This window comes from Physeter macrocephalus, chromosome 13 (genome assembly GCF_002837175.3).
Source record: "Physeter macrocephalus isolate SW-GA chromosome 13, ASM283717v5, whole genome shotgun sequence".
NCBI lineage: Eukaryota > Metazoa > Chordata > Mammalia > Artiodactyla > Physeteridae > Physeter > Physeter macrocephalus.
In genome coordinates, this window is record NC_041226.1 from 78423035 (window position 1) to 78439362 (window position 16328).

Genomic DNA, 16328 nt, shown 5'->3' on the forward strand with positions numbered 1-16328 from the left:
CAGGCCGGGGCGCGAACCTGGTTCTCCCGGCATCGGCAGGCGGACGCGCAACCACTGCGCCACCAGGGAAGCCCTCAATAAATGTTTGTTGGGAGAATCTTTAACTCAGAGGTCTCCTGAGCTTGGTACTTCCACTAGGCACAGCTGCTTCATCCTTCCTTGAAACCCAGGAGCCAAACCAACCAGAGAGTTGTGACAATTAAATATTTAGATCAACCTGATCAAAAAGTTACCCTTTGAATAGTGTGAATTATCCTGGGAAATTAGCCTAACGTCTTGGCTGTGAGTCTACAGCTGCCAGCATGCCTTCAGACCAGAGATAGGTATCTTGCACAAATAGTTCATCACTTTTGAGATGAGCCGGAAGAGGCAGAGAAGCCATCCCAGCTCGGCTGTTCTCTAATGCACAGTCAGTGGGAGGAGACTCTTTTGTACCTGGAATTCTGGAAAAAAGGGCAGTCTTTTCAGAAGTGGATTATCTTTCCTAACCAGTAAATATTTTTCATACCATCAACCCGTTAAAGCAAGCAGCCATTGTGTGTTGGGGGTCTCTAGACTAGATTTTGAATTAAAGGCCCACTGGGGGCTCCAAAGAGAAACCCAGTGCTTTATCCTCTAAGCCACTCAGCAACTCTCCCAAAGCAAGTTAATAAAGACCTTCCTGGCTATCCGCATCTCATTATTGCCACAGAATACAATATCCCGGGGTTTTCTTCCTTTTGTGAAGAAACTCTTAGAAGTGACAGGGTACATGGAAAGTTTTCCTAAAGATGAGCTGGACCGCTGCCATGTTCTCTCTCCCCTTAAGAGGATTGGAAGAGAAAAAGCTGTTTCTTAATTACCTAAGAGTGTTTAGCTTCTTTAGGCTGGCTTGAATCATTTTTATGATTAATTCTCAGATTAGCCTAGAAAGTTCCTCACCACCTGAGAGCCAGCTATATTCAATGTCATTTTACCCACTGCCCTATCCCATGAGTCAGCAGCCATCACCTCACACCCGCTGTGTGTGAAGCTTCTCAGACCTTTTTCTGTGCTGGTTTTCACTTCTTTCTTTTTCTGGTTTCTCCCTGAACCCAGAAATGGTCATACTTAGACAGTATACACTGATGATATACTGGGCAATTGCCATTTTACATTCACTAATACATGTTCATTGTAATAAGCCAATCAACGACAATCTAGCTCGCTTTCCTCCCCACACAGGTGACTCGGTCCTAAAACATGCAGGGACCAAAGCATGGCAGACATGAACTGGAGCCGAGATGACACACGTTTACAATGGAACACTCACGGTAGCATACCTGAGAATTTGTGTATCACCAAAGCCCTGCCAAACCTACAAAAGAGCTTCTTCACACCCAAAACTCTGACTCATGATCAAACATACCCTTCCCCACCCCCTGCCCTGGCCAAAATGTCCATTTTAAAGAATGGAAGACATGGCATGTGCACTGGGGCACAACAGGGTAATTCCCAAGCAAATAGGCATGTTTTCGATCTTAGTTTTATTATTCTCCTTTGATTTGGAAAGATCCAGGAAGGAGTAAGTAAGAGACAGAAGACCTGAGCAAAGCAGTGGGCGAAAACTACCCCTATTCAGGCATTTCCACGTTACTGAAAAGGGAACCAAAGCTTGCAGCCCTTAAATTGCTTCCTGAAGTCACATCTGTTTGTCGGAGTTCTGTTTGCTTAATTCCAGTTCTCAGGTGAGATCACCAGCCGGATGGGGCCAGGCTGGTTTTAGAAGCAGGATGGAGGGCATCCATTTACATCCATTTAAAGTAGCCTAACGCCCGCAATACTCTCACCAGTTCACATGTCTTTTTTCAAGTAAATAACCAATGCCCAGCAGCAGATTCTCTAGAGCAGAAGAGTATAGCTGTTTTTAATTTTCGTGAGAATTATATTGACTTTATTTCGTCTCTTGGTATTTAACCACCTTTCTGTATAGCTTGTAATGGAGCCCCTCCTGGATTTTTAATAGAAACTTGTGTTAAGGATAACTACTTCATGGGCCTAGAGATGATCATACTAGGTGAAGTAAGTCAAAGAGAAAGACAAATATCATGCGATATCACTTATACGTGGAATCTAAAATATGACATATGAACTTATTTACAAAACAGAAACAGACTCACAGACATAGAAAACAAACTCATAGTTACCAAAGGGGAAAGGGGGGGGCGATAAATTGGGAGGTTTGAATTAACAGATACACACCACTATATATAAAATAGATAACCAACAAGGACCTACTGTATAGCACAGGAATTCTACGCAGTATCTTGTAATAACCTGTAAGGGAAAAGAATCTGAAAAAGAATATCTATATAACTGAATCACTTTGCTGTACACCTGAAACTAACACAGCATTGTAAATCAACTCTACTCCAAAATAAAATAAATTTTTTTTTAAAAGACTGAAAGAAAGAATAACTACTTCAGTCCTTGAGAAAAATACGTAATCTACGTTTGCTCCATTTCAGGAACCCCAGCTTGTGCTCGTGTCGTAACATGCTTTCCAGTACCTTCTGTCCATTCCCCTACCCACCACATGAAACTTAGCACAACCAGAGATTTGGTGGAATCGCATACGTGTCAAACGAGACAGTGAAACTCGAATGGCTGGCGTTCATTTCACTGATGTAGTTCACTTACCCAGGCTGGAGATCATGTCTAGTCTCCAGAGGCTGGGACAGCGACCCGAGGCAGAGGCACTGACCTTCTGTGTGGTGATGAGGGTTTATAAAAATGTCTTTTTAATCCGATGATCATTAGAAAACCCAGCGACGTGGTCCAGCTGCTAATGAGAGAGCATTTCCATTGCTGCAGGGGTCGAATCCATCTTAAGGAGCCCTCTGTAATGATTTTAGGGAAAAGGTTCCATTTTTCAGACAATAAAATCATTCTATGACATCGCCCCCAAGACACGAAGTCCTTTTCAGGATTAAAACAATCGGAGGTTAACTTCAGCCAGAATGATTCCATGAGTAACAATACTTGTGTTGCTGCCTGCTACTTGCCTCAAGTTTTCAAAGAGGCTTTGGAAAAATCGTTACATGAGAAGGGCGGGCTTCATTCATTTATTCAAAATATGCATTGAGGGTGTGTTTTGTGCAGGGCGTTGTACTAAATTGTACGGATTTTAAAAGTAATTTATGGGATCTGCTCAGAAGCAGCTCACAGCAGGGAAACACGAGAAATCCGAGGTACCCAGGCAGCAAGAAACCTTGTCCGTGAAGATACTGTTTGGGTTTCTCAAACTGCTTACCCTTAATGCTTGTGAAATGCTGCATTGTTGTTCAATTCATTCTACTCTCTTTCGTTTTTAAATGCTGATCGTGACCCACTAAATTGATTTTCCAACCCATAAACATGTCCTTTGAAACACTGATCTGGAAGGTAGGATTTATCTGGAGGGAAGGAGGAGGGTGAAACCAAAGCAGTGAGAGAAACAGGCTGAGACCAGTGCATCTTGCACTGTAAGAGGAGGGTTTATGCAAGGACGTGATGGCATCACCAAGTGATGTTTTGGAGGAACTACACCAGGGTGTGTGAAAAGGGTTTTAATACATTCGTGTACTTGTAGGCATATATACCTTAAAAATGAAGGATGAGAAATGCTTAGTTGTGGGCACATGAGGATGGGACGGCCACCTCCTGACTGGCTCCGAGGGGATTGCTTCCTGTAGTTCTGGGTGAGATGAGAGCCACTGAGATCAGCTCAGCCTTCCCCTCAGTGTCCCTCCCAGTGTCCCATCCTTCCCGAGTGGCCGACATCTCTGTGATGTGACGCTGCCACTGCGACGGCTCCGGGGACATTCAGTCACAGGCACATAGGGTTTGGAGGCGCAAGGAATTAGGAGTGTCCACCCGTCTACTTCCGTAAAGGACACAATCACGGGAGCCATCAAAGAAGCAGGCCACGTGGCTTGAGGAGAATTCGGGCAAGACTGTCAGTCTGTAGAGATATTTTTAATTTGTTACGTAAGGCCTCAGAGCTGCCGCCTGGCAGCCGCCCGGGGTGGACAGCGAGGCTCATCCGCGGACGTGCAGGGCACCGCCAGCCTGTTAAAATGTGGCCATGTCTCTGCACCAGTGGCAGTCTCTGCCGTCCTGAGCCCTCCGGGGTTCCCAAGCCCCAGCCCCGGGGGTCTTGCCCGAGACCTGCCCTGTGTCCTCCCCGTGAAATGTGCCCACAGGCAGAGGCTTGCGGTCTGTGGCTCCTGCCTGTTTTCACAGGTCCTGGCTTGTGACCTTGGGGCTCTTAAATATCTGGGGTGGATAAAGTTTATAATTAGTTCCGAGCAAGGATTTTGCAAAGACTCAGTATACACCGCTGCGTTTGGCTTTTCACTTTCGCTGATTTTACTGGTTCTCTCTGACCCGACTGCAACTACATCCGTGAAATGAATGCCAACAATGAGAGTTTGTCTCGTATGACATGTAAGTGATTCAGCCACGTCTCTGGTTGTTCTGAGGTTCACGTGGTGAAGGTAGGGGAGGGACAGAAGGCACTAGAACAGCACGTTGCGACGGGAGCACAAGCTGGTGTCCCTGCAACGGAGCAAACGTAGATTATATATTTCTCAAGGACTGAAGTCGTTGTTCTTAAACAATTCAGCTAAACATTAAAAATCCAAGAAGGGCTCCAGGACGAGCTAAATACCAAGAGACAAGATGAAGTCAATACAATTCTCATGGAAAGGAAAACATAAATAAATAAGCAGTTCTTATTCTAAAGGGATCTGCTGCTGGGTGTCGGTTGTTCCCCTGAGAAAGGATGTAGAAGCTGATGGAGGTGTCTTGGGGGTACCCTCCTTGTTTTTTTCAGATGGTGGGTACTACCACCTGTCCCATCCACGTGACGCCATACAAGTGTCAACAAATACCGAAAGCTCCCAATAAAAGGAAAGGAATATCGTCCTCTCCACCTTTGCTTTCTGGAGAAAAGCACACACCTAAGCCAGGACATACACTGTCCACCTAGTGCAGCTGTGCAGGTGGGGCGTTCCAGGCCTCCTGGATTTATGTTACCACCTGGCGTGGAGGAAATGTAAAAATACCAGCTATATAAATACCCGCGTGACCCGTGAGATTAGACACGAGGAGCGGGTCTCCGGGCCAGGCCAGCTTGTTGTTTAGATGTTGCAAATTCAGCTCATTATAGGGGAGGCGAGCTCCAGGGAAAGAAAAGGGTGGCCATGCTTCTTCCCGCGATGGCAGGGACGGGAGAGTTGGGCCCAAAAGGAGCCACAGCTCGTCAAACTGAAAAGAAAGTTGACACAACATAATTCTCTGTGCCTTTTTGGGTTCTGCAAACCTTATTTATACTGACAGTCATTTTTTAGCTTTACTATGGGTACATTCTTGCCCTGCTCAGCACATATGTTGTTGAAGATATCACTCTATTTCCTGCCTCGGTTGGTGTTTTTAGCACAAACCATCTCCTAAGACTTGGCAGGGGAGTGGGTGGGGGGGGCTAAGGCGGGGTGGGCAAGGAAGCCCTTTCCTTCCACCCGACTTAACCCCAAGCGTGCGTCTTGGTGACACTTTCTGCCGCAGAAGACTGCTCAACGCGCAAGGTCAAGAGCCATCTTGATCTATTCAAGAATGATGAATTCATAAGGGGTTTTTTAAAAGGAGGGAGGAACACCGGGGGCCGGCTCCAGCCTCTTAGGGTAAGAAGCAAGTGCAGCTAATACGTGTTCTCAGCCCACCCATCCTTGCCAGTCGCCGCAGGGTTGTCCTTTTCTGCTTCTTGAGTAATCAGTTCTTATAGCCATATGACCACGTCGTGGAACGCGGCTGCCACAAGAGTCATCGCATGGGGACCTCGTGAGGTCCCCAACACCGGTAGACATGGAAGCCCTCTCTTGATCCATTTCTGGGACAATTAGCAAAGGGGTGAGGAAGCCTGGTTCACGTCGCTTAGGGTCAGACTCCTGCTGTTCAAAACACACGCCTCTTCCGTGTGCCCTCCTGACCCACACCTCTTAGATGATGTGCCCTCTGCCGACATCTGCCATCTCCTTGCACGACGCCACCCGTGAAAGCTCTCTTCCTGCTTGAGTTTAGGACCAGCCACTGCGTCTACCTGAATCCCTACCCTTGACATTTGTGTCTCTCTGAGGCGATCTGCCAAACGCCTGGGTTAGACTCTCATGGATAAGGAAAGAGTCTCATTCACGTCCGAGAAGCCTGTTAGAGTGCAGGGGGCCTGGAGAGTGACCTCTAGATCCTTATTTGTGTGTGTGTGTGTGTGTGTGTGTGTGTTTTCCTCACGTGCAATAACGTAAGAGTTCAGAGAAATAAGAGATTTAAAAGGCACTGTACCTTGGAACTCAAAGTAGATTTGGTTTAACACAAGCTGGATATGCCGATTTCGGGTCTGAGGGGTCCTACCCACGTGTAGTGACCCGCCATCTGTGTGTCTGTCAGCAGAGTCGAGCTGCGACTTCTCACTTTTAGAAACGAGAGGGCAGGACCCTGCCGGGCTCCTCTCGCAGGCTTTGTGCTTTTCCTTAATGCCAAACAGGAAGCAGCAAGCACATTCCTCCCTGCAGTAGCCTTTCTGAAGAGGAATTTTCCTCTAGAGTTGCAGAATGAATGATAGCCAGCATGAGTAGTGAGTTTAAAACGTATTTTCACGTTTTTGATGCCTTGCATGGCACTCTCGACCTTAAATCAGTCAAACAGCTGTAGTGTGTTTTTCTCCTGCGTTCCAGAAACCTGGATCTTAATCTCATCCGTTTCCAAAATACACCCTAAAGCTATCTCAAGTCCAGGTAACCAAGAGAGAAGTGATGTTTTTAAGCACTCTTCCTAAAGAAACACTCCATCGCTCAGTCCTTCCTCGTTCTCCTTGACCTTTCTGTGGCATTGGGTACCCTGAGCCTCCCCCTGCTTCAGGAAGCCTTTCCAGTCTGCCAGCCTCCCACCCTCCGTGCTTACACCTGACCGTTCGTATCCACCATCACGTGTGCTCTGCCGTCTGCCTCTTTACTTGTAGGAATGTCACTTTTCCTGGAAGAGATCCTCCCTCCCGAGAGAAGAGATGTTTAAGTCTCCCCGAGACGTTAGCTTTTCAGTCCTAACGAATATGCTCTTGTTCAACCCATCGCCACTCGGGTTAACCCTCGGGTAGGCGGCTGTCGCTTGAGTCCACGTTCGCGGCCCTAACCGCGCCCTCATCGCTGGCCCTGACTTACTCCCCGGGATCTGCACCTCGGTGAAACCCCACCTGCACTCCTGCAGCTGCCCGAGTCTATAAATTCTCACTGCCTTTCCGTTTGCAATCTCCCTTCGAAGCTGGTCAGCTGTACACGTTTGTTGCTGGATGAGTAACACTGTACAGATACAGCCTCCTTCCGGGCGCAGGCTCACTCGGATACTGGCTGGAACTCCCTGTGTGATGGCCCGGAAGGTCCAGGCTCGTCCCACACCCCAGGGCAGAGCTGGGGCAGAGCCCACCACGTGCTCACTCTACTGCTACGTTGTGGCTTCCTTTTCCCTCCTCCTCGCCACATTCTGTCCCTGCTTGCAAATCCAGTGTTTCCTCCCCATGCCCGCCCTGCGGGGCTCCCCTGGCCACTGAAGCCCCCGCCGCTCCTGTGGATCCCTGGGCATTTGCACGGCTTTCCTTTCTGCCCCTGGTCTGCTGCTGAAGGTGTTCTGGAGACGATCACCTTCGAGTCGATCACCATCCGGAAGCCTGAGAAGAGGCACCTGTTAGGATGCACCCTGGATCTCCTGTATGTGTTGGCATTTTCAGTGTCAAAGGCTTTAACGCACACACACACACACACACACACACACACACACACACACACACACACACAGCCCAGCCAACGTTAACTCAGCTGAGTCGAATGCACACCCCACCGTGACTAGTACAGGTGACTCATCCCCAAATCCCCCAAGATAGCTGGACGGTCATTTGTGCTTTTTCTTCTTGCGCTTTGTCAATTGTTTCCGTACATTGCTGTCGTTTATTGTGTCTCATCACCCCTCGAGAATGGGAGCATTTAAGGAATCATTTCTTTTAGGTATATATTTCTAAAAGCTCTTGGCTAATTCTTTGCGTACCATCTGACCTGTGTAGGACTTCAGAATTACGTGTTCCATCCCTGGAGAAGCCTCCTGCTGTAGAGGAGGAGCGTGGTTGGCCCACGGCTCATCACTCTGCATTCAGCTCACACAAAGCCCCCAGAGTGGCCGCCAACTCAACGGCATCTCACTGTTTCCCACGGATGGACCAGCCCCTGTGCCTTTTGCCCCTTTCCTTTGGCTGTAGATTTGGAGGGAGTTCTCTGAGTCGCTCACTGCACTCACGTGTTTCTCGAGCGCCCCAAACTTATTCAAGGAGTCATCTTCCTCCCTAGTAAGAAGCTTCTCTCCTCCCCTGAAAATCTTTGCATCCCTTTCCTGAGAGAATTTCCTCTGCTTAGCCTCCGTCTCCCAGCAAAACCCTGCTTCCTCTCCTCTTCCAGACATGTCCCCTTCCGTGAACTTACACCTCTGACTCCCAGGTAAACTTGCACTCCAGTCCTGTGACCAGTGAAGAGCTAGGCTTTTTCTGCTTGGACATTGCTCTGAGGATCGTGTAAAACAGCAGCAAGCTTCCACGGAGTATCAGTGAGAGCCAGACGTCATGCGCCCTTGTCACCTTATTCAGTGACATCTCCCAGCGAGAGCCGGGACTGGATCAGATGCATTGCTGCCAGGACCCTCTATGTTTGGGACGGGTTCTGGGTTTTTTTGTTTTCAAGAAACTGAAACTTATGCAATTGGGGGAAGGAGAAACTTCTTTAAGAAAAAGAATAAAAATGACCAAAATTTAGGGAGCAAAGTGGACGTTTATTTAAAATGAGAAGATAAAGCAAAGCAAAATACTCATTGTTCTGTGCTTAGAACAGTGCCTGCGTACACTGGATGCTCAGTAAAGATCTGTTGAAAGAAAGAGAAAGAAGAAGAAGTAACCAAAAAATCACTACAACAACATTGCTGTAGAAACTCTGTCAGAAAAAGCTGTCAGGCACACAGATGTTAACTGTGGGTGCTTTGCTTGACTCCCATGGGCCTTAGCAGTGGTCTTTGAAAGTGGCGTGTGGTCTGGAGCCTCCCCTGAGGACTTGGGGTCAAGCGGCTTCCACCTGTCGTCTCCAGCCTCCAAGATTCCAGGAGTCAACACTGACCAAATCGATGATAATTTCCTGACATTCGACATTGTAAAACCATGTAAAGTAAGACTTTTTAAAAAAGCAACTATGCATGAACCTTGTGTATTTGTAGGACAATAATGACATAATTATCAGTGGTAATTAGTGGGAAAATAGTGAAAACACGGAATCTCCTACCGTCGGTCAGGAATAGATTTCCAGTATTCACAAGTGTTTTCTTCTGCAAGTTAACGCTCTTAGGTTGAAATCAAACAGCTCTGGCCCTTTGATTTTGTTTGTTGTTTAAAAGCTATGACCTTATTATTGACTATATTCCCCACTCTGTACATTTCATACCCGTGACTCATTTATTCTGTAACCGGAAGCTTCGTTCCTCTCAATCTCCCTCACCTATTTCTCTCATCCCCTGCCACCCTTCCCTCTGGCAACTACCTGTTTGCTCTCTGTATCTATGACTCTGTGTCTGTTTTGTTATGTTTGTTCATTTGTTTTGTTTTTTAAATTCCACATGTAAGTGAAATCATACAGTAATTTGTCTGTCTCTTTCTGACTTATTTCACTTAACCTGATACCTTCAAGGTCCATCCATGTAGTCACGAATGACAAGATTTCATTCTTTTTATGGCTGAGTAGTATTCCATTGCATATGTGTACCACATCTTCTTTATCCATTCATCCATCCGCGGGTTGCTTCCGTATCTTGGCTATTGTGTCTTGTCCAGTTTAACACTCTTAGGTAGAAAGAAAACAGCTCTGGCTCTTTGAATGAGTAAAACATGTTTACCGCACACACTGAAATTTCCTTACCTTAAAATGTTAAATAAGTGGAGATTAGAACTCAAGGCATATCATTAACAGTGGAAATCCTTCTATATGTTTCCAGTAATCTCATGTGAATGGGGAGAAATGATTGCTGCGGTGTATGAGTTCTCTGTAATAACTCACATGAATTCTTCAGTTAGTAAACTTGTCAACTATTTCGCAGTTACACAGAGTGTGGTTTCTTTAAGAAAGTGGATTTTTTTATAGCAATCTTGTTGTATTCATTCATTTATTATTCATTCTTTTTTCTCTTTCTTTCAACAAATACTTAGTGAGCACCTACTATGTGCAGGCACCCTTGGAGGCACCAAGATTGCATTTGAGCTCGTGGTGTCGATTTTCTGGAAGGTGGAGACAGAAAACAAACAAACGCTTGAAGCGTAACATGTCATGTGGTGAGAAGGACCATGTAGAAAGCTAAAGCAAGTTGTGAGGACAGAAACTGACCCGGGGAAGGGAGAGGGGTGCCGTTTTCCAGAAGGTGGTTGGGAAGGCCTTTCTGCTCAGGGTAGTTTGTGCGGAGCCCTGAACAAAGCGCAGAGCCCCCGGCTTCACTCCGGGAGAGTGAGTGGATGAGTGGGGGAATGCAGAGAAGCCTGTGGGGCTGGGGAGGGGTGTGGCAGGTGGGCAGTTGGAAATGAGGTCCAAGGTGAGCAGGGAGCGGGCTCCTGGAGGGTCCCTCAGCCTCAGGAAGCCTTTGGATCGTGACCCGAGCAAAGTAAGAAACCAGTGGAGAGATATGAGTGGGAAATGGCATGAACTGACTTAGCTTTTTTTTTTAATTAATAAAAAAATTTTTTTCTTTTGGCTACGCCACGTGACACGTGGCATCTCAGTTCCCCCAACCAGGGATCGAACCAGTGCCCCCTGCAGTGGAAGCGTGGAGTCTTAACCACTGGACCGCCAGAGAAATCCCATGACTTAGTTTTTAAAGCAGTGTTTGTCAACCTCGGCCCTATTGACATCCCAGGCCAGGTGTCTTGTGCCCCAGTCTTCATCCTGGAGGCCTGTCCTGTTCATTGTAGGGGGTTTTGCAGCAACCCTTACCTCTAACCACTAGATGCCAGTAGCACCCACCTCCCCGGTGTGACGACCAAAAATGTCTCCAGACAGAGTCAAATGTTCCCTGGAGAGGTCGGGGGTGAGGGGTGGCGGGCGTGGGGTGCAGTATCATCTCCTATTGAAAACCACAGTTTTCAAAACATCACAGCCACCCAGCCTGATACTCTGGTTATATAAAAGCTAGCACTGGACTACAGAATTGTTTTTGCATTCATATTTCGAGATTTGGTAGAATTGTCTCGTTCGATTAATACTCAACTTGAATGTGCCTTCAGTGCATACTTGTGTTCAGTCATCCTACCTTAATGTAAAGACGGAGACTGTATCTTTGAGTCACATCCCCCGATGTGATTCATCCTTCCTGTACCTGTGAGAACAGCACCAGGAAGCAGGGGGCGGTCACAGAGAAACCCTGTGCACAGGCTACAAGAAAATTCCACAGGAATTCGAATTAGCTAATGTTACGATGCACCCATCAGAAGGCTGAACTACACAGGCCACTGATTTCACAAGATGCAGAGATACAAAAAAGACTCAGACACACCCTTAAATCTCTACGTGGGATTTTCCAGCCCTCGCTTCCCTACTTGTTTGCTTAGATTCATTGAGAATCTCAGATATTTTCTTTTGGTGTGACTTTTCTTTACCCTCAAAACCCTGCTGACCATGGCTTGGAGGCATATGAACAAACTTGATGACTGTATTTGCTCTGTATTGTTTTTTTAAATTTTCCACAAAATGTGCGTCCTGTACCTGCACTTTTATAACCAAGCCTTCTTCAGACTTCGTGCCAGGGTCCTCTTGATGGGAGGCTGTCGCAATTCCTTCAGTGTTTAAATAATGGGTGTACTTTTGACGAGGAATGGTGCAACCGTTCTTGCATGAAACTGACAACTTTACAGCAAAATCAAATTTTTGAGAGTCAAAACCTCATTGGGGTTGAATTGAGAAATGAACAAGTTGGAGCACAGACTCTCGTGCACGGGTTCAACGTGGAGTCAGGGTGTTTATGAGAAGAGGCTGACACAGAATGTAGTAACCAAGAATCCCTCGGTTAATATTCATGAAGAAGCATAACCCCAAAGCGGCGATGTCGATGTTGATGTTGCAACTCTATGTCAGTGGCTAGAGGACAGTTTTTCAAGCTGGGGTTCCCAGTTCATTACCACTGAGGCATGGGTGATAAAGGCACAGAAAAGAAGCTGCTTTATTCTTTACATCAGCAAAGGAAATAAGGAAGAAAGCCTTTACGGAAGGGGCCAAGCCAAAGAATGAGTGTGGGCGGACGGCAGAGCCCTGCACGCCTTGGTCTAAACCCAGCGGCAACACACAGGCTCACTGTGAAATGTTTGCGGGTAGATTCACCTCCCCAGGCCTCAGTGACCTCATCTCAAAAACAGGCGAGGGAGTGACAGCTCTTCAGAATTGTTGTGAAAATGAGAACTAAGTCAAGTCCCACCTCTAGCAGGGGATTGGCACATAATAAACATGCAGGAGATGGTAATTACCGTAACAACAGTGTGAATAATTGTCACCAGGTTGACCACTTATTCTTCCGTCTTAAGAAGGACTCGCTCCCTTATTCCAATCCAGAGCCATCCTTGGAATAGACGGAAGTGCGCTCTTAAGGTAATAACATAGAGAAAATTTGAGTAGATAACGTAAGGATCACAGCCTAAGTTTTGTGACACATTTTACAACATTTCTTGGCTACAAGTGAACCTGCTGATTGGAAATATGAAAATATTTTTTTAACTTTAATAGCAAAAAATGGAGGGTTCGACTATAATTTACATGTAGCAGTTGTTTGTGAGATAGAAACCCATTGTGGGGGAAGCTAGCATCACATATTCGCACCAGGGGTTCACACAGTGTCTCAGAGGACTGGGTCCTGTACCGCCAGACCTAAGAGCACGTCCCTGTTACCTAGGTGCTACGCCGTGCTTCACACTCTGAGCCTAAACGGGACCCTCTGGAGAAGGTTCCCTGACCCACTGCCAGAGAACCGGGGCTGCCCAGCCCCACTGCCACCCAGCTGGGAGCCACCAATTCCTTCATCTGCTTGCCTGTTGGTTGCCAATCACCGTCCTGCGGGCCACGCTCCAAGCTACCTGTCTACTCATTACTGGACCTCCAGCTAGTGGAGGAGTCTGGCCAGAGTAAGCATTCAATCAACAACTGAATTAAAGAGTGAAACAAAAAAAAGCTGAAAGAGAAATAAAAGCAGGTGAATGTCTGTGTCTTGAGATAGCTTTAAAACCAAACCTGTTTTACTAATTTTCAGAAGATTATTTTTAAAAAGGCAAAAGAGAGTTGACCAAGTTGAATAGATACTCTTTCAGTTCCAGCCCGTTCAATAATCTCTGGCTGTCAAGAGCTGAGATGGTGACGATCACCCGACCTCGCCTTGGCCGCTCTTCCCACTTTGGCCTGGCCAAAGCCTCTTCACTTGTTTTTTAAATGCAGGGAGCCTGGAGCTACTCCCTGGGTCATGGAAATAGAAGTTCTTCCACCTGGTTGTCGAAGCCCTGCTCATTTTGCCCTCATTCTATCTGTCCAGCTCTTCCTTCTCTAAGCCTTGGAACGGCCTTCTGCCTGGGCACGCCAGACCTGCTCACTTGTAAAGGAGCGGCCACTGCACTGCACAGAAGATGCTCTGAGCAAGATTACTGATGGCGGGGAGGAAAGAGCGTTGAGCGGGGAGAGGGCATCCCAGGCATAGGGAATGCGTATCCAGGCACCGAAATGTGTCAGCGTGAGCATCTGGGTAAATGCTGAGGGCCTGGGTGCTATCTGAGTGCAAGTCTCAAGGGCAAGGGGAGACAGCATCCAGGAGGGAGAGCTAGGATCCTGTCAAGCCCAGCCTTGGAGATGAGCTCTGGGGGGCTGGCCCCCTGCTTCCTTCTGCCGTAAAATATAATAAAGCATATTATGTTTATTGTCCTTTTCGAATAATGTGTTGGCCTAAAACTTCAGAACAGTCTGACTAAGAGATACCCAGAATCTACTCTGCACCCACAGACAAGGGACGGAAGCAACATGGCAGATGCCTGATGTTGAACAGAAATTCCCCAGAGGGTTGGGGCACTTCTTTAATTCTTCAGCCTAATGTGGACAGTGGCTTCTGTGTTCTTCACCTCAGAGAACTCAATACAGCACGTGCATTAAACATTTAGGTAATTTTGTTACTGTATAGAATGCAGAAGTAGGGTTTTGAAGTTTAGTATTCCTAAGTGGATAATAAACCTTGTAACAATAGAGGAAATGTATTTGTTACATTTTTTTCAAAACTCTAAGGTTGCCTCAGCTCGACTTAATTTAAAAACTCAGAAAACTTCTGAAACATGAATAAATTGCCATGCTTCTTTTAGGAAATAACCTTCTCAAGATAGGCAGTTCTGTAATGACAAGTAATTAGACATATGACATCAAAAATTCTGTATAGAATTTCATAATAAGGTTTGAAAATAACAAGTTATGAAATTCATCATTGCCACTGGATGCATCCCATTATGTTTAACAGTGTTATGTCAAAATTTGGTGAATATTTTGTAGGCTATACGTTTGATTAAGGGTGATTATTAATTTACTGTTTCAAACATAATTAATGTTTCTTTTCATAAGTTTTATTATTTCCTTCCACTATTTGATTCAACTTGCTCAGCACACTTTATCAGAAAAGAAGAATTTTTTTTTACAATTTGTTTCAGGTTTTGAAACTAACATGAACCTTACTAGCCGAGATGATCTTGGTACATCAGAAATTGCATCAGAGACCCAAGATAGAAATGCAAATAACCATGGGATTCAATTATCTAATTCACTCTCCAGCGCGATTGCTGCTGAAAATGGAAATTCCGTCTCAAACGGTAAGCACTTCTTTACACCCAGATGTAAATAGATATACGTTCTAAGTTGTATCAACTTTCTAGGGAGAATGGAATTAAAACAAAAATGAAGTAGGCTTAAAAACTGGAAAAGGGTATAAAGTATGAAATATTCCTTTAGGGTGTGTTGTCAACTTCTTATTTTCAAGTTAAAGAATTCAAATTGCATTCGGTATTAGTTGACTTTTCAGAGATTTTTATGGAGTGTTTGGTCTGTGGTTAACAGTATTCTTAATGAAAAATATATTTTTCATTTCTTTTAAACATTTATTTATTAAAAAAAATTTTATTGCAATATAGTTGATTTATAATGTTGGTTAGTTTCAGGTGTACAGCAAAGTGATTCAGATATATATATGTGTGTGTATATGTGTATGTATATATATATATATATGTGTGTGTGTGTATTCTTTTCCCTTATAGATTATTACAAGCAATTGAGTATAGTTTCCCGTGCTATACAATAGGTCCCTGTGGGTTATCTATTTTATATATAACAGTGTATGTATTTTAATCCCAAACTCCTAATTTATCCCTCCCCCCTCCCCTTTTTCTTTTCATATCTCAAAAGTGTGAAGGAAAATACTACTGAAGGAATGGTAAACACCACCCTGGCTTTAGGTGTTCGATGTGAGTGTATCAGTGAAGGTATCCTGTAGAAATTGGCTTGACTGTGTGTATCCAAACCCTGTCTAATAGTGGCTTAAACAAATAGCCTATTCCTCCCATACTAGAAGAAGCCCAGGGTTTCTAGTATTGTCTGAAGGGAAAATTCAGACCAATCTTTTCTTGAAGAGACTGAGAAGGTGGCCATGGGATGCAATGAAGGCCAAGCAAAGAGGCCTATATTCTAGGCTTTTCTCTGAAGGACACTGGGGGCGTTCACTGAGTCCACAGGAGGTAGCTGAGAAGCTTGGCTGTGCCTTTTAGGATTGTGGGGACAGGTTGAGTCCAGCACCTGCCAAGGCCCTGGGGTGAAGCCTTGAAGGGTCCATCCTGAGAGTCAGAAGAAAAACCAGGAACCCCAGCTCAGCTATGGATCTTCTCAATCCCTGGGGCAGGACTGAGGTCCTCCAGGATTGACAGGGCCCACAGGTACCTGGGAGAAAAAAAGTATAATCTATCCCAAAGGACAATTACAGTATTCGAGACTTCAGAATGTCCTTACAAACCATTTTTCAACTACAAAGCTCAACACATAATCAAAAAGAACCAGGTTGGGCTTCCCTGGTGGCGCAGTGGTTGAGAGTCCGCCTGCCGATGCAGGGGACACGGGTTCGTGCCCTGATCCGGGAGGATCCCACATGCCGCGGAGCGGCTGGGCCCGTGGGCCATGGCCGCTGAGCCTGCGCGTCCGGAGCCTGTGCTCCGCAAT

At 45.9% G+C, this 16328-nt stretch overlaps 1 protein-coding gene across 1 annotated transcript in view; it reads left to right on the plus strand.

The window, feature by feature from the left end:
• MYO16 (myosin XVI) overlaps positions 1-16328 on the plus strand; it is a 432588-nt gene that overhangs the window by 384819 nt on the left and 31441 nt on the right. Inside the window, exon 33 of the mRNA XM_024123222.3 lies at positions 14777-14935. Coding sequence (XP_023978990.2) covers positions 14777-14935 — 159 coding nt within the window. The remainder of the gene's footprint in view (positions 1-14776; positions 14936-16328) is intronic.